The following is an 18819-nucleotide window of genomic DNA, read 5'->3' as shown; positions in this document are numbered from 1 at the left end:
GCGCCGTGTGAACTGTGGGAATTCTGTGTGTGTCGGTAATGAATGTGCGCTTTCTCGTCATTTACAGAGTTGACAAGTGAAATAACCAGGATGATGTTTTTTTACGAAATACGCGCGTGGCAGTGGTCGTTCCCTCAATGCGCTTCCAATCCCGACAAAGCCAGTGGGCAGTGGTTGACAGTGGTTGGTAGTGTGCGAATTTTTGTCCGTACGTATGAACACGTGTGCGTGTGCCTATGTCTTATGTGTGGGGAGCGGTGGTGCAGTGGTTAGCGTTTGGCGCTACAAACCCGGCGACGAGAGTTACATTCCCGCTAACGGCCATCATTGGTGGCAAATACCTGGACCTCCCCTAGGTCGACTTCGTTTTAAATTAGTATCTGGTGCTTGTGTGAACATTAGAACTGGGGAGAGGTGTTGTTGGCGACCCACCCCCTCGTGTGCCATACCGACCCTCATCGGTTATCGTTAACAGTTTGTTATAATCTGTACGGGGGGGAGGATTCTTTGTGTGAGCGCTCGACATGTTTGTGTGTGTGTGTTGCAGCGTGTGCATTACCCTATTCGTGATTGACGTGACATTTATCTGTTTTGCGTGTCTGTGTGGGACAAGTCATTGATGTATTTCTCTTGGCGTTAACAGGAGGCTACATACATCGGCCCTGTACAGAATTCGGCAACAACATTATGGTGAGTAAGCATGCGGTCTTTGTGTGTGCGTGTATATGCATCTGTGTGTACTGCGCGTGTGCATTTGTGAAAGGGGTTTTTTTTGTACGTGTGAATTATTCATACTTGCCAAACAATCTGGCAAAGGCTATACGGGGGATCTTTGTCTTTGTGTGTGTGTTAAGGAAACACGCGTGGTGATGCGCTACAGACTTGGCGACTCGCGTTACATTGCCGCTCATGGCTCACACCGGTGACGAATATCGTAAACGACCATGGGGCCTCCACTAGGTCGGCTCGGCATTGAATGAGTCGCTGGTGCAGTGTGCAAACATCGTCACTAGGGGAGACAAAGGCGGTCGAGCGTGCTGCTGGCAATCCACACTCCTTCGTGTGACGTCCCTGCCTGAATAAGTGCTTGCGAACAGCTCTTATCCCAAAAGTCTGTGGGGGGGGGGATCTTTGTGTGTGTGCATGTGTAAAAGTGTGATTGTTTTTTTTTGTGTGGACCGTGTAGGAATATTCCTGGGTAACAGAATTACAAGACAATGCTTGCAGTCGTAGGGAGCATAACGATGCATCGATTAATTAGCTCATTATAGCATGCATCGCATTGCGTGTGTAAGAATCGATGTTTACTGATTTCTAGCATGTTTTAAGTTTACGTGACCTCTGCAGCTGCTAGTGACCGTTGTTTGCACAATAGCGAAGCAATCCAACATTGTTGAAACAAACTGCGATAAAAAAGAAAGAGAATGGAATGGTTGCACTGCCTATAGCAGGCAGGCGCATTGGACGCATCTATGGCAATGATCTCTTTGGCACCATGCGTCCTGCTTTGCGGGATATTATATCTCCTCTGGCCACGTGTATGGATGGTTGTACACTGGTAATTTGCCGTGCCTAGCTGAAACCAACACGTTAGGCACTTGCCTTACATTAAATAAAGACATCTACATCCGGCTTGAGGCCGAGTAAAGCCAAAGTGAAAAATATCAACACTGGCGATCAGTAAATCGGAGCGGGTCCAAGGAGAGAAAGCAGGCTTGGGACGCTGAAGAAGTGCTTGTGAGTGTGCGAGTGCTCGCTAACAGCAACTGCCCCAACAGTATGTCAAGGCTGTACGGGGGATCTTTGTTGTTGGGGAGCGGTGGCGCAGTGGTTATCGCGCTGAGCTTCGAATCCGGCGGCCCGAGTTCAATTTCCGATCACGGCTTCAAATTATTACATGTTGCGGTGCGTTAACGTCGCCACTATAGAGACAAAGGCACCCGGGCGTGGTGCTGGCCACCCACCCCCTCGTGTACCGTGCCGGTTTTCATAGCTCCTCGCGAACAGCACTTGCCCCTAAAGTCTGTTTAGGCTATATGGGGAATCTTTGTCTTGTATATCTGTGATCTTACAACTCGAAACTCCGCGTTACACGTCTCGTCGATTTGTTTTTGAAATATCAAAGCCACACACTGCATGTAACTGTCAGAGCGGCACGTCTCAGCTTCCGCAGTGGAAAAGCAAAACAACCCGCGCCTTCTGAGTTGCGCTGGGCGCCGTGGAAGAGAAGTTATCAGGGACCACGGGAAGCCCACGTGGCGATTGTGTTAGATCTGTTGGTGATCAGATTGCGTGCCCCATTCGGAAAATCCGTTCCCGTGGAATTGATCACACGATTGATTGCATTTCGAATTCGTGCAAGCGGAGTAATGCTCTTCTGCCACATCTGCTTGAAACCCAGTGTGGGGACGGGGACACGTATGTGACAGAGCGTGCGGGCATTCGAGCTTCTGTTGCGAGCGCATATTCCCCAGTTAATATGCAACAATGGTTGGTTCAACGTTGCCCCAGCGTTGCATGGGGATCTGTTCAGGAGACGAGCCCATACATTTACAGATGCAGCTGTTCGTATAATATCAGGCTGCGCTTCTCACTTTTCATTCAATGTTTGTGTCTGAAACCAGAAACCGAAAGTTGAAGATAAACGAGTGAGTCCGTCCGTACGCGGCGTTACACACGCACGCCACACGAGTGCTGACAGGAACCCACACCCCACGCTTCTACCCACGCCACGCACCCTTCCTAGACTTGATACACCACTTACGACCTGACCCAACTCCTAGTTAAGTAAACAGAGTACTCGTAGCAGGAGTTAACCCAAGACTTAACGCAACACAAACGCAGCACTGCACGAGCGTTCTTCACTTAATCTATTAGGAACCAACCCACAGCGCCAGCCCAGTAAACGTGGAACGTTGGCACAACGATTTCAATCACATGCCAACGTTACCCCACAGTTGCGTGTTTTCTGGGAGGCGTGTTTTCTGGGAGGCTTGTAACAAGTTATCGTCAGACAAGGGATTCGATGCAAAGCCATTTTTTTACAAGTTTTACTGTCTCATTTGCATTATTTTTCGTGGTTTATAAAAGGTAATCTTGTCCCCCCCACTGGCCTATCAGTGAATATTCTGGATAACCGGATGGTTGACGTGGTAAACCCGTGTGGCCTCAGGTTACCACGTGGCTCTGCTCGTAGTAACCCTGCTCCCTCTCTCGTGGTTGGGGTTTAATTGTACGGAATTAATAGGCAAAACGTGTTCCAGTTCGAGAGGTTTACCATATTTCATATTTCCGCAAACATTTCGGGAAGCCTCTCTGGCAAAGCTTGACGTTCGGCTTTGAAAGATTTTACTGGAATCGTACTTCAATGTGGTCATGCATGTCGGCATCTTTATTTACACGTGTATGCATGTGTGTATCCAAACAGTTCCTCTTTCATTATTCTCAAATTCACAACACAGCGCATACGCCCAACATGGGACCGGTAAGAGAATACATTCAACCTAACATTATCACATACATCATCATCCACGCGTTACATTATTAGTGACATGACGTTAGCACCATTGCATGCACGTTTAAACACCGTCAATCCTCACCATCATAGGTACATTGCCGTTTAGCACCATTATCAATAACATGACATTACCACGATAATCATTATATTCCTCTCAGCGTTATCATCGTCAGCATTATCAGTATCGTGTTATAACATTACCATTATAAATCTTGACTTAAAGCTTTTGTGACTACAGGAATTCATATTCTTTGGGTCTTTCGGTAAAGTCACGTAGATAGGTTCAAAGCACCTCGCATGTTGAGGGGTAACTTGTGAGTTCTCACACCTCTTCCAAAGAACCTATCTACGTGACTTTACCGAAAATAACCTATCTACGTGATAATATTACCATTATAATCACTAACCATACCGTAATTTTCAATAACATTACACTTCCATTTTAATGACAGGGATGCTGCCGTGGTGTAAGGGTCGCCACACTTGACTTGAAATTCAGAGGTCGATAGTTCAACCTCCCTGCGAGACAGTTGAAACAATGAGCAAGTTTCTGACATCCACCTTGCTTCTGTCCATCCAGAAATATGAATGGGTACAACACCCCAGTTTACGGCTGGCTCGCATGTAGAGGGTTAACTTGTGTGTCTGGTCAGCGTGTAAGTGTAGCCCAAATTCCATAAGTACAATCTACTTTGTCTCCTTAGCGCCATAAAATCTTAGTGACTGTAGCTTAGTTAAAATATGACATCAATCCTAGATTCTCATACTTTGTCATTCAATCCTGGAGGAATTGTGCGTGGTTCGACCCCTAATTTAGGTGTTAGATGAAAGAGGTTTGGTTAAATGTAAAAAAAAAACTCATCAGCTCTTGGAGCTCCGCACCCAGGATGTGTTTCCTGGCTGTTTGAAGCTTCATAAATAAAAACAAAATACTTTAAAGTTACGGTAAAATGTGCCCTCATAGCATTAAATTAACATAATTATGATTCCATTCTCACTCGTATAAATGCAATGTCAAGGCATGAGCCTCCCTATAGCGTTATGACCGAGTGCCTAGACTTGATTTTTTAAGTAAAAATTGTCCTCATTAATGATGCTGCAAACGTGCGTTAGCCCAGGACACACGTGTAACCACAAGGTAAGAACTGTCGTTGTTTTTTGGCGATATTTGCATTAAACCAAATTGACAAGTTGTATTTATGTGCAATAGACCAGGACAGTCTAATTTGGGGCATTAGTCTGCTAGTAGTGGGATGATTGATATGTGTAATTCCAAATGAGTAATTTACGGGTAATTTTCGATTTTTAAAAATGTTGATCCTAATGTCAGTAGCCAACAGATCGCAGGACAATAGATTATTGAATCCATCTGTGCAGAGCGTTTGAGAGTAATTCCCTTGTATGCTGCTCTGGTTTCCTCCCACATGCACCATATAATCACTCTTCAATGGATTTGGCCAAAATGCCCAACGCAGGACTCTCCTGAAAGAGTCTCATGGCTTTTGAGGATTTCTTGAATAAAATAATTGTCGTTAAAATAATAACAATGTTTTGCTTGTTATTTGTTACATTCTGCTCAGTCAGGGGTCATTCATCCGCTGCTGAATCTGGTTCCCAAACTGTACCAGCAGCACTTGCGGAGAATACAGGTACAGTGTGCACTTAATTGGATGTCTCTCTTCACCCGACACAAAAATTAGTGTACAAGATCAAACGGGCGTAGATGCGGCAAAATATTACTTGTCAAAAACGAAAGGCATGTGCGCACACACACGCGCACCATACACAAAGACAAATATCCCCCGTATAGCCTTAAAAGACAGTTGGGGCAAGTGCGGTTAGCGAGAACCTATGACGAGTGGGTGTGTGGCCAGCACCGCACGAGGTACTTATTTGAGGCTGAGTCTACCTAGGGGAGGCTCATTACCGGTTCAGATTATCTTAATTGGTGTTGGGCCATGAGCGGGAATCGGGTTCGTCGCGCAGCACGCTCGCCGCTGTGCTACCGCTCCCCACACGCACACACTCACTCTCTCTGCACGAGGCTCATTCATTACATCTCGTGGATAATCGCTCTGCTGAACTAAATAATTCCGCGGTTCAATTTGCAAGTGCTAGTGCGCGTTTTAAGTCAAATTTAAATATAAATATTTCATGGAAGCGGGTTCCGAAGTGCGGGTTGTTCATAAGTCAGGTGATCGTAAGTTGAGAACTGCTTGTATGTTGAACTCCTTTCACGCTGTACGTAGCCGCAACTGTTCTAATTGGAGGTTGGGGGAAGGACGACAAACTAAACACAAAAAGAGCTCCATTGGCTTCCTAATATGAGAAGGAAGAGCATTCCAGACGGTGACAGCGAAGTGCATACGTGTACAATATGTAATCAGATCAGGTGGCGTCGTGTTTTGAGCACTTCAATCAATCAATCTTTATTTTACGTGCCATCATCGCCCTCAATAAAGTCGGCATCAGTGCACCTTAAACCGAAACTGAAACAGCACAGGGACACACAGCAACATGAATTAAAAAGAAACCCATCGCGCCCTCAGCGCCACACAATTGGAAGATTGTTGGGGGTCGACACAACCCACAACCCTGCAAGGGTCAACAAATAAGTACCACTTTATGGGCATTCAACAGCAGTAGTCCTCCTATTCAGGAAAATAATTGAGCTGAGGGCTCTTTAATCCAAAAGGAAGTGGCTTTTGGATGTTTAACCATTTCTATTTAATTAGTTTTTTGCATTTTCGAGGAAACAGCAGCGCCTAAGGAATATCCACAGATACGGGGGGGGGGGGGTTATCACTGAAATGTACGCACATATGGGCCCACAAACCTATTTGTTCTACTGCTATCTCCTGTTCATCTTACAGCGCAGTGGGTGTGGGAATGTCACGAAACCCGATGTAATCCTCAAACTCTTGGCTTCAAAGCGCCGCATCACAAGGTGTGGGCTCCCGCACCTGGCTGCCATTGTGTGCATTCGACTATTTGTAACTTGAGCTGAATTTACCAGTGTATTTATTTATTTACTTCATAATGTTTTCATTTTAATTGCTCATTTTGAAATGTATGTACTAGATTAATACGTGTAATACTTTCTACATTTATAAGTGCTTTTAATTCGCAAGCTTGCTCATCAAAATAGAGTAATTGTTGGAAGGACACAACTTGAAAACAAAGATACATATGCCCAGGGCAATTATAGAAGGCATTTCTGCATCAGATTATTCAATAATGTGAAAACAAGAGCAGAATGGAGTGCTTTTGGAAATGTTAATTTGATCATGAAAAGTGACACACCAGTGTGCATTATCACAGTGTTTGTAATCAGTCCATGTCGCCACCCATGACATGCGCATCACTGCGACACTGCCGACAAAAAAGGAACAAATTAGAAAAAGTGTAAAGAGAAGCACAGATAGAGGTGCATGCTTGGGAATTACACCGAGACAAAAAGAGGAGCAAGTGGATCAGGCAACAATGAAATGTCAGAAATGGTACATTAGCTGTCAAGGAAACGAAATAGTGATTCGGCAGGACACTTAATGACTTGAAAAGGGACATTTCGTGGCTAGAAGGGACACTTTGTGGCGAGAGAGGATGACAGAGGAGGCACGAGACTGGCAATGGAAATAGAAACGGAGAGAAAAATACGTGAGAGGACGACCACCTGGGGAGCTCAAGCGATGAAATCAGCTCACGATATGGATTATGGGGTGGATAGGACTGTGTGGGACAGCATTGGGAGACCTACATCAAGAAGTGGATTGACAATGCACTCGTGATCGTAAACATAAATGCAATGGTTATAAAACAGTACTAATATGCACGGTGATTTTTTTCAGGCACATAATGGCCGACTCGTTTCTACAGAATACCCCTGACAGGTAAAAATAAAGTGCACGTAATGATTAATTATTGATTTGTCTATAAATCATTTGTGATGGTTGTTTTCTATCAGCTTAATTTATCAGGAATGCCCAAAATTCTCAATACTCGCAATAAAGCCAGATGTTGTCAAAGGCCTGTTTAAAGCCGATGCAGAGATCAGGGCAGAAACATGACACTTGTATTTGTGTGCCAGAGCAAGTATCCAGTACACAGAGTCTCTGAACAGCAACCACAAATATAATTTCTATACAATGCACAAACATCCTTAGCATCGATGTGGAGAATGTTAACATAAATACACAGGAAATGCATTTTCATATATCTCTCCCTTCACTTAAAAAATTACAGTATTTTTCACACTTTCCATCAACTGCAAGGCCTTCTGGAAGTGCATAATTTCAGCATCATTGGTTCAATACAAGCCTTACTGACATAGAGCGTCAGGCCCACCCGAACCAATGCTGGAAAACTGTGGGATGTCTAACATTAGGCAAAGGTCTGGCAGATGGATGGGTGGTGGTAATTATTATATGGATGCTGTTTATATTGTCTATTATCATCTATTTTTCTGTTTCAGGCTGCTACAAGACCTTCATCATCACAAAGTTCTGACCCATAATCCTAATTCCTAACTGTGATCCTACCCTTATTTTGCAACCATTACCAATAACTCTAACCCGGATACTTAACCCTGTCCCTAATGCTAATACCTAAGTCTAACCATAATACTGTACTTAATTCTAAACAGAAGCTTAACTGAAACAATAACACGAATATTATCTCTTATATTAATGTGAACTTATAGCAAGAACCCTGAATGTAGCCCCTTGCTTCTACTCGACTCCGAACATTCACCTAAGAATGGACTCTAAATGAAACACCTAAGCCCAATGCGTGAGCCAATAATGGCCCTTGCATTAACCGTTACCCCACCCTTGACTTTAACTCAAACTCGCATGATGTATAAAGTGTTGAACCTGCGCTCGCTGTCCGCAGTGCTCTCGGGATGACGCAACATTACAATAAAGGTGCCGAATCCACGGCCTGACTTGCGCTGAGTTATTCACTGTGGGAATTCACTCTCAATGCCTTCACGGTGCAGCCCAGAGCGCTTGGCCTGGGCTAGGGTCAGGGCTATGTGTAGGGTTGGCCGAGTGACTCAGAGGTCACACAAAAGACAAAGATTCCCCGTGTAGCCTTAACAGACTGTTGGGGCAAGTGCTTTTAGCAAGTAGCACCACATCAAGGCTGGTACGGCACAAATGGGAGTAGGTGGACAGCAACATGCCCGGCCGCTTTTGTCTCCCTCGTAGCGATGTTAACACACAACACCAGGTACTCATTTGAGGCTGAGTCGATGTCAAGGAAGCTCACGACCGGTTCAGATTATTGTCACTGGTGTTGAATGCGAGTTGGAGATGATTTCAGTGCGCAAACTGCAACACTTCCGCTCCCCATATACATACAAAGATCCCCCGTATAGTCTTAACAGACTGAAGGGGCAAGTGCTGTCAACGAGCACCTATGAAGACCGGAACGGTACACGAGGTGGGTGGCCAGCACCACGCCCGACCGCCTTTGTCTCCCCAGTGGCGATGTTTACACACCGCACCAGGTACTCATTTCAGGCTGAGTCGACATAGGGGAGGCCCAGGACCGGTTCAGATCATCGTCACTGGTGTTGGCCGTGAGCGGGAATCGAACCTGGGTCGCCAGGTTCATAGCGCAGCGCGCTAACCTCCCCACCACACACATACACACAATGTCTCTCATACACACAATGTCTCACATACACAAAGGGTCAGTGAGGGTTGGGTCAGTTCCGTCAGGGTCCTACAGGAGCTCTTAAAGCAGTCCAGCGCACCCGAGTTCCCAGCACACAGCCACTCCTCAGCGCAGCTCGGCCGAAGGCGAATCACCAACTTGCACGAAATCCACTTTAATATTGAACACAACTACACAATCACAAAACAATCAACCAACTCGCATCTCCCGCCGGAAGTCACCCAGCCGCGCAATGGAGTCTTGACTCTGGAAACTTCTTCGGGCCTCGTGCCAGCGAAGCTTGCAGCCTCAGATCCCTGATATCTGATTCAGAAGCAGTTTGCAGCATCAGACCCATGAGCTGTGATGCAGGAGCAGCTGCAGCCTCAAACCCTGAGTTGTGATGCAGGAGCAGCTGTAGCCTCAAACCCTGAGCTGTGATCCAGGAGCAGCTGCAGCCTCAGACCCATGAGCTGTGATCCAGGAGCAACTTGCAGCCTCAGTCCCCTGGGCTCTGATGCAGTGAAGAGACGACCGTCACAACTTGCAGCAGGGTGAACGCCTGGGAGACTCGCAGTCCCTGTACTCGGCGGCACTGTGGACGTCAAACACCCACAGTCACCGGTTGCAGAAATGTGGAAGCCTGGGAGGTTAATCAACAACGAACTCTCTCCCTCCTTGAAAGCATGGGGGCCGTCCATAAATGACGTCACGCGATTTGGGACGATTTTTGCCCCCCCCCCCTCATTCATCACACGGCGTCACAAAAAGTCAGACCCCCCCTCAAATATAACGTCACAAAGCTCTGCCCCCCCCCGCCCAAATAAAATAAAACATGATTCAAATCGCTTTGAACTATTGTCATTGTAGTGCGTATTTAATGTGGCGCTGCACTCTGATGTTGTAGGAGAAAACACGTATTAAAAAGTCTATTCAATCAAGTAGACCGTGTTTATATTTATTTAAAGTTGCGCATTTTGATGTGACGTCACATTTCTCAACCCCCCCCCCTCGTCACACATCGTCACAAATGTCTGACCCCCCCCTCCCTAGGTGCGTGACGTCATTTATGGACAGTCCCATACGGCGGAGGCAGGGAACGACCACCAACCCATATGATCGGGAGTGGCCTAAATACCACTCCGCCTGTAACCACTGAAAGCTGTTGATACACTTCCCGTATCAAACCTCTACCACCTGTCACCCTGTAAACCTGTTGACACGCTTCTTGTGTCAACCAATCTATCTGCAAACTGAACTCCAGGACTCTCTCTCTCTCTGCTTTAAGGACTCCGACACAACCTGTGAATTACGTTTCTCCTTTGCCTGTCTCTGCATCAAACCTGAAATATAAAATATGATCACACACAATGAGCCATGAATGTCGCTTTAAAATTAACATCCTCAGAAATGACCTTACCAAGGCGCACCTGTTGAAATTTGACAAACACCCTCACCAGTAGGCCTCGGCAAGGTAAGGTAAAAGTGTAAAAACAACGAGCCTACCTTTACCCTTTCTTTTACCTTACCACAATACAATCACTCTACCCTACCTTTTACCCTTAGCAGGTAAGGTATAAGGTAAAAAGCATACCTTTACCCTACCTTTTACCCTTACCCCTTGGCATGTCGACACCTTTACCTTTACCCTTTCACCCGGTAAAATGGGTAAATTACCTTACCTTGCCGAGGCCTACTCACCAGTTCACCAATTTACCTGAATTATCACCAATGTAAAATCTGCCCTAAACTCGCAGTTAACATTTGCAAACGTATTTCGTGGATATGGCCTCGACTAATGGCTCGTGTGCACATTTTTTTTGTAAACCTGTTCCCGTGTCCGTGTTTCTGTCTCCCAAAAATATATGAAAGCATCATTGCCCCTTAATATGACTTAACATCTCTACACTTCTTCGCTTATGATGATCTCCCTCCGGGCTCAGGTAGCCCACGAGCTTCCACGTGGCATCAGGCTGCCAGCTCAAGTGCGCGCCTCTCTCTCTCTCGCCATCCCGCAGCTCAGCGTCGAGCTTCCCAAGCGCACCGCGTCGCCCCGAGGCACCAGCAGCAGCACGCAAGGAGGGTGGACGATGAGGCACCTGCCTCATGTTCCACCCTCGTGTCACTGTGAATTTGAGGGCGACCACAACTGGGTCGCCCACATGGCCGTGCCATGCTGCCAGACGCGCCCGTCTCTCTCTCTCTCCCTCTCTCTTTCTCGGGGCTCCTCACATCTCCTGCCAATCTCCCCGACCCTCCGACGACCAAACTACACCTCACACAACACAGGAGGAAGACGGGGGAGGAGCGTCTCGCAAGGGCTGCTACAGTCAGATTTAGCCATTTTTGGTGGAATGACGGCCGGTTTCGCATTAAAATTAGACTCACTCCGAATTTTGCAATTCACGTGCGGCCAACCATCCTCCACAGTTCAAGCTCTGGGTCGCTCTGCGCTGATCCTCAACAAGAGGGCACATCAGCCAGCCACTCACCGAACACGTGGATTATCGTCCAATTATTCAAAGACAAAGATACCCTTTCGAGACTTTAACAAACTGTTGGGGGCAAGGACTGTAAACAGCAACTATCAAGGCCGGCACCATGCCCGGCCGCCTTTGTATCCCCAGTGCTAACGTTTACAAACCACACCATGTACTCATTTAACGCTGAGGCTATCTAGGCCACTGATGTCAGCGAATGGCTGGGCATTTAACTCTGGCCGCTGCGTTTGCAGTTCAACGCGCTAAAAAAACTACATCGTGACTCCCCAAACAATGACAAACTCGTACACACATGCACAGATTCTATGGCTCTTTCGGTAAAGTCATGTAGATAGAAGAAAAATAATAACAATAAAATACGAATGAAGTGAATAAAAAATAGTAAAAATATCACGACGTTTCGTCATCAGGACGACCGCTTGTGTTGCGATCGAAACGTCGTGATATTTTTTATTCACTTTCTTTTTATTATTTTAATGTTATCATTTTTTCTATCTACGTGACTTTACCGAAAGAACCAGGTGCATATGAATTCCTGCAGTCACGAAAGTTTTGAGTCAACACATGCACATATGAGTCATTTCAATTTGGGTTGTGTTTTTATTGTTTAACTTAATAGCACATGAACGTGTTAATTTCGAACACAGTATTTAGTTCGCATATTTCTAGTTTCTGTTGAACTACGGTTTTCAGCAGGGCAGAAAAAAGGAGACAGTGATTTTGAGCCTTCCACCCGCATGCCCCTAAAAAAAACGACACCCATAATCCCAGCGCTCAACCCTACGGTCTCGGCTGAACTGGCTCAGCATTCTATGGCCATTATGAACCTTTTGAGGTACAAACCCAAGCCCCCAAATACTTGAACCCAGTCTAGGACGTTCTGGCTCAGTGGTATACATAGCCATTGTGAACCTTCGGAGAGACACACCAAGCCCAGAGGGGCTCGGAGATTCCTTCTTGGTGCTCTATGGCCACTCTGAACCTCGCGAAACAGCAGCCCCCAAGGCTTGAGTTCAAGTCTTAATAGCCTCATATCACTCTGCCTTTATATGAACGGTGGACACAATTGTCTACAAAAACATTTAACAGCAAATCATACAGCAAATCATCTTCTGATGTCCAATGCTGTCCGGTGTATTTCACTTAATCAGGTGAGAATACACTAGCCAGGTGTTTCATTTGCTCTGTTTAAACTAAGACCTGTGAAGAAGATTAAATTAAGGGCAATAATTATAATTTGAGTTCTCATACAAATTAAGGTATGTTCAGATGTTTGGAGTCTGATATCAAACACAGGTGACACACAATGCCCAACTTGTGCAAATGACATCAATGGGCGTTTAACATCCACCCGAGCAGATGACACACTTTGGTTGACCACGAGAAGTGACAGCGCTCAAGCGTAGAAATTACCAGGCGGACAGCATTGGGTATCAAATCTTCACATCTGTGGAAAATGGCTCTGTTAGTTAATAATTCCTACCAATAATTTTAACGCAAGAAACTCAAACGAGTTGTGTACAACTTATTGACAAGAAGCCTCCGTGGGTCACTGATAACTTAAGGATCCTGAAGGCCGTGAAGCATCTTATTGACAAGGAGCCCCGAAGTGGCAAGCGTGTAAACGTGAGCGTGCATGATAATTAGTTTGCACGTACAGTTAGAGGACTTGTGTTTATGTTGTGAAATGCTAGTGAAGCACATCTTATCTGCCCATGTGGCACTGTGCTTACAACACTTGGTTCATGATTGGAAAGTGAAGAGTTTAATTCATAATTGGCTTCTCGACTCAATCCATCATCCCTCTGGTATCATTAAAGCGTCTTCCACAGTGGTCATGCTGTGGACAAACTGGCACCCGTCATGAGAATGTGGAATTTCCACCACTGGCTCAGAGCCAGTGGAGTTGAGCATTTCTCATTGCTCGTTTAAGTTTGACATGAAAGCATTAGTTAGGGCTAGTTTAGTCAGTACTTGTCAAATGCTGGATAGGTGATTATTTGGAACAGTTGATTATTGACTTCTGGAAACGTTTTTGCAGAATAAAAATATTTATTTAGACTTGAGGAATCTGATGAGCTATCACCAGTTACCTCCACCTTGGACTGGACATGAGGAAATATGTCTGCATTGTCGTTTTCCAGCAAAACACGCCATTTCATTCAGGAACCACCTGGGAAGGTGACATCACTAAACTTTTTTTTATTTTACCAGATAAGTGACCTAGCGAAAAATGATGGCTCAACAAAGTGGCTTGTCATTTGGAAATTTATAGCAGCCAAATACTCTAAACACATGTTTAGAAACGTAGAGGGACAAACTAGAGGACCCGGAAAAAAATCCACGTGATCACGGAAACATTCAAACTCCAAATATACAGCAGGCATCAGGGTCCGGATCAAACGCACGACCTCCTGCATACCAGGCAAAGGAATTTAGCATCTCGTCACCACAGCACACCATCACAAAACTGCCTCAGTCGAAGTCATACCAACAGACCACTTTACCCAACACGAGACTCTGTCCTTTCGTTCTCTTCAAAATGTGGATTTTTATGAACGTCGACCAATAATTGTCTTCATTAATTGATTTCCTCAGAGCTGGGCGAGGTCAAATGAGTTTTTACATTGTGCAGTCACTGGGGACCGAGTTGAAACCAACAACTCGCTGCACTTGACAACCAAATTTAATCTAGAGTGGGCGAGTCCCCATGACCTCGGTGATGCTACTGGATTACTGGCTTGGGGATGTGGCCATCATGAGCCTCCTTGAGTTATTCAGTTTCTTGGCTAGTTAAACATTATAGATTTGGGGTCTTCATTAGCCAACTGAGCCATGTGTCTGAGGACATCCTTCTTTGTGATGATTCCGAGCAGCCGTCTGGAGGGGAGACACCAGAGAAATAAGGGAAATGTAAAGGGGAGAAATTGGTAAGGACGAAACAGAGGTAGAACATTACCACACAAACTAATGTTCACACGCAATATGATACAGAACCTACCCTGTGCTGAGACTGATAGGTCTACAAACCCAAAGATCTCCCGTATAGCTTTTAATAGACTGTTGAGGCAAGTGCTGTTAACAAGTACCTATGAAGGCCAAGATGGCACACACGTTGGTGGGCCAGCACGACATCCGGTGGCATTTGTCTCCTCAGTACTGATGTTTACACACCACACCAAGTACTCATTTAAGGCTGAGCCGACCTAGGGGAAGCCCAGGATTGGTTCAAACATTCGCCATTGTCATTGGTTGCGAGCGGGAATATAACTCGAGTCGCCAGGTTCATAGTGCAGTGTGCTAACGACTACACTACTGCTCCCCATTTACAAACACACACGCACATATAGACAAATTTAAAATATCTGCTATATAGCCAAATCGAATGTTGGAACACCCATGCAAGTGTTAAGACCCCCTAACTCCACGACAGTAAAAGGATATGAGATGGGAGGGGGGAGCATGTGAGCAGACCAGGCGCTTTGGTCAGCAGTTCAGAGGAAGTGATCAGGGGAGAGGTTTAAACCATGGAGTGTCCAGCAAAGGACTGTGTGTAGGGCAGATTCGAGGGCACCTAGGGGTCAGCACGTGACCGGAGACAGGGCTACGGCCTTGCTCAGCGGTTTGAGAGGAAACACCGCATTACATGTATGGCCGGTGACAGGGGAGAGATCTAAGGAGCCAGAGACAGGCAGGAAATGGTGAAGCAGACTCGTGGATAATGATAAATTGCAGAGATTAAAGAGAACAGCGGACAGTGATGATTAAAAAGTGGGACCTGCTGGAAGCAACGGACAGAGGGAATTAAAAGGTGCCTTTGGATCAGCTGTGGATAAGAGAGAAAGATAAAAGCCCATCGCGAATTAAGGTCGGGCCTGCAGTCCGAAGAATCGTCACTTAGCGTCCGAGGCAGCAGTCACACAGGAGGAATCCCGCAAAAACATATTGAGTACTCACTCATACGTTCAACAGTGTAAATCGTCTGTGTGGCTTTGTGCATATCAGTTGTAGCTTAGTCTTGGCGAGTCCAGTGCATTCAATCTCTGTATTTAGACTGTTGATTCTTGTTAGTTTAATTCTTTATTTTGTTACCAGTGTAAATAAAGCTCTTCCGTATTATATTGACCTCGTCTGTGTCGGTTATTACACAAGTACCTAACGAAAAAAGAACAGTACACAAAGCCGTGGTGTGGCCAGCACGATGCCCGGGCCCCACCTTTGTCTGCCCCGGTGCTATTATTTGCACAGCTCCAAAGTTACTCGATTAAATTCGAGTCAACAACGATGAGGCCCAGGATAGGTGATTATACCATATTGCTACTGATGTAATCCAGGGCCAGGAATCAAATTCAAGAATTTGGATTCATAGTGCAATGAACAAACCTTCGACAACTGGTCACGAACGGAATTTTGCAGGTTTTAGCCGTGTAACACACAGACTATCAGTCCGGGCAATATTGAAACACTAAATAATTTACACCTAGGAATAAAACAATATTTTACACTGCAGCTGAATCCATTTGAAACTAATACATACAAATGGGTTTCTATTAATTTTGATTAATATTGGTCATCTGCTTAAAGCACAGACCAGATAACATTTGTGCCAAATTTCAGACGTTACGCCCACTCTGCGTTGCTAACGTGTATATGCGCGTGTTGCGTCCCAGCGCACCCGTTGCGCGTGACGAGACACTGGCGCAGGCCGAGCTTGCGGAACATGTCCACGACGGTGTCCATAGGCGTCCGGTCGGACACAGCGAGGGGGGCGTCATCCACAATGGAGCGCAGCTTGAGAGGTCGCGCTGCGTGTAGAGGGCAGCTCAGAGGCTCGGAGGTCACAGAGGCTCGGGCGGTGCCCGCCCGCGGAGGCCCGAGGAGCACGAGTGACGAATCATCGAGGCCCTCGGCCCGCTCGCTCGCGTTCTCTGCGGCCGGGGAGAGACGAATGCGCGGACACTTACGGAGAGACTACCAGTGACACGCTCAGTCGTCACAACAGGGAAGGGATTTCTGGTAGATAATGATCATACACCATATTTGCCTTTGTCATTATTATTGTAAGCGTCGTCATTATTGTAATCATCATTCATCACCAGTGTCATCAAATATCATCATCACCACCACCACCACCAATAAAATCATAATCGTAAATGACATGAACATAATTACTGTCACCATCATCACCATCATCATCGCCGTCATATTCATCATAATAAGTGCAAGGACAAACAAAATTAAATTGACATTTCCCTATACAGTAAAACCTCTCGAAGCTTGATTTATGTGGGAGATGTTCAGCAGCATCATCATCCACGATCAACCCCTGGCAACGTTGGCCCAGTTGTTTAACACAGCCATTATGAGCCTACGGAGCCACCCCACTCCTCGGAGTGAGTCTGTGTGTTTTTTTGGAGGACGGAGCAGGATGATAGCAGATGGCGGCGTCACCGAGAGCAAGGGTGAGGTCTCTGCGAAGCGCGAAGCCGATGAGGCGGTGAGACTCGCGCGACGCCACCACCGGGAAGCCGTTACACGTGGAATCACGGACAAGCTGTCGCACCTCGCCCACCGTCATATCCTCCTGGAGACATGGGGACACGCGGGGATAACACACAAAGTCACACACAAAGTCACACACAAAGTCACACACGGAGACATGCGCGGATACACAGAAACACACGGAGATCCCAATTGGATTTGTCGAACACACGCAAAAATGCAGATGCAATAGTTTCACGTTTGACCTCCCTAACATGATTTTCTTTAGCAGTTGTGCTTGACAGTAGCACTGGCTGCATGTGGTTGTCTGTGGAAGCAACCAGTGAATGCATATAGATGTCCATTACAGAAATCAGTGATGGTGCGCAGTTGCCTGTGGGGAGCAGCATTTCGTTGTTTGTGGCCACTTGTGGCTGTAGTTCGTGCAGTTGCACAAAGTTGCCAGAGGAGGCAGCCTGATGTTTTCATGTGGTTGCTTATGACAGTAGCATGTGGTTGCATGCATTTTCTCATCTTGGTGGCTTGTGTGAATATGGTTGCTAGGGGTGATATGCAATTGCACGTAGATGTCTGTTGCAGTCATTATGTTGTTCCATGTGATTGGTCATGGTAGTAACATATGATGCTTCTATATTCCATAGTGGCAGCATGTGGTTGCCCACGGCAGTATTATGTGGTTGCATGTGTAGTTGCATGCATATGTGTGTAGCCATCCATGGCTGTAGCTTGTGGGTGCGTGTGTTTGCCCATGGTAGTAGCATGTAGTTGCTCATGACAATAGTATGTGGCTGCCCGTGACAGTAGTATGTAGTTGCCTGTGGCAGTAGAATGTGGTTGCTCATAGCAGAAGAATGTGTTCCTATGGTGGTAGCATGTGGTTACTCAGGGCAGTAAGTAGCTTGTGGTTGCTCTTTGTAGAAGGATGTGGTTACCTATGACAGCAGCATGTGGTTGCCCGTGGAAGTAGGCTGCCAGTTGCATGCTGTCGTGCTTGATTGGAAGGTGTGTGTGTGTGCGGTTACCCGTGGGGGTATCGTCTGGTGGCATGTGATTTCTTGTGGCTATATCATACGGTTATGTTTGCTCGCTGCGGAACTGGCGTGTCATTACGCCTACACTGGCGGTGTCGAGCGGTGTCGAGCGGTTGCCCAAGGTTACCCCGAGGGCGTGCGACACTCACCTGCGTGAGGAGCGTGAGCGGCGGCTCACCGGGACGCGGGTGCATGGCGTGGGCCGCTAGCGTGGTGTGCGTCACCTCCTCCTTGGCCTCGAGGAACGGGTACCCGTTGAGGCGAATGTGCGCCTCGTATATTCCCTCGCGGCCAAAGGCATCGCCCACCCACTTGCTCGTCATGATGGCCGCCATCAGTGGCACAATGTACTCCAGGCCGCCCGTCAGCTCGAACACGATCACCACCAGCGACACCGTCATGCGAGTCACACCCGCTGGCAGGGGGGCGAGTGACGCGGGAATGAGTAGCGCGGGCGAGCACACGTACGTCACATGTGATAACCTGACTTAGCAAGACGCTAACGTGTTACAATCATGGCATACGGCGCGCATAACGCAAGGTGCATGTGCACATGTAGGGCACAACAGGGATATGATGATTCATGTGACAATTCATTGCTATGATTCAA

General features: G+C 46.5%; 1 protein-coding gene and 2 long non-coding RNA genes across 4 annotated transcripts in view; 2 read left to right on the top strand and 1 right to left on the bottom strand.

Annotated features, from left to right (window-relative positions):
• The first annotated feature begins 644 nt into the window (after positions 1-644).
• LOC144932256 (uncharacterized) lies at positions 645-3484 on the top strand. Its single transcript, XR_013636882.1, has 3 exons — positions 645-690; positions 2625-2648; positions 3428-3484. It is a non-coding gene; the product is annotated as an uncharacterized LOC144932256 (long non-coding RNA).
• Positions 3485-6400: 2916 nt separating this feature from the next.
• Positions 6401-8185, top strand: LOC144932255 (uncharacterized). The gene is made up of 3 exons (XR_013636881.1): positions 6401-6464; positions 7366-7407; positions 7989-8185. It is a non-coding gene; the product is annotated as an uncharacterized LOC144932255 (long non-coding RNA).
• A 4083-nt stretch (positions 8186-12268) lies between these two features.
• Positions 12269-18819, bottom strand: part of LOC144932627 (H(+)/Cl(-) exchange transporter 4-like) — a 30229-nt gene continuing 23678 nt past the window's right edge. For both annotated transcript variants that reach the window (XM_078856876.1, XM_078856877.1), the window contains 4 exons: positions 18359-18624; positions 17128-17260; positions 16352-16604; positions 12269-14556 (listed from right to left, as the gene is read on the bottom strand). In XM_078856876.1, the coding sequence (XP_078713002.1) occupies positions 14466-14556; positions 16352-16604; positions 17128-17260; positions 18359-18624 (743 nt within the window). In that variant the 3' untranslated portion in view covers positions 12269-14465. The remainder of the gene's footprint in view (positions 14557-16351; positions 16605-17127; positions 17261-18358; positions 18625-18819) is intronic.

The sequence above is a fragment of the Lampetra fluviatilis genome, chromosome 5 (genome assembly GCF_964198595.1).
Source record: "Lampetra fluviatilis chromosome 5, kcLamFluv1.1, whole genome shotgun sequence".
Classification (NCBI taxonomy): Eukaryota; Metazoa; Chordata; class Hyperoartia; order Petromyzontiformes; family Petromyzontidae; genus Lampetra; species Lampetra fluviatilis.
Note: the sequence above shows the minus strand (reverse complement) of the source record. Positions and strands in the feature narration are given on the sequence as shown.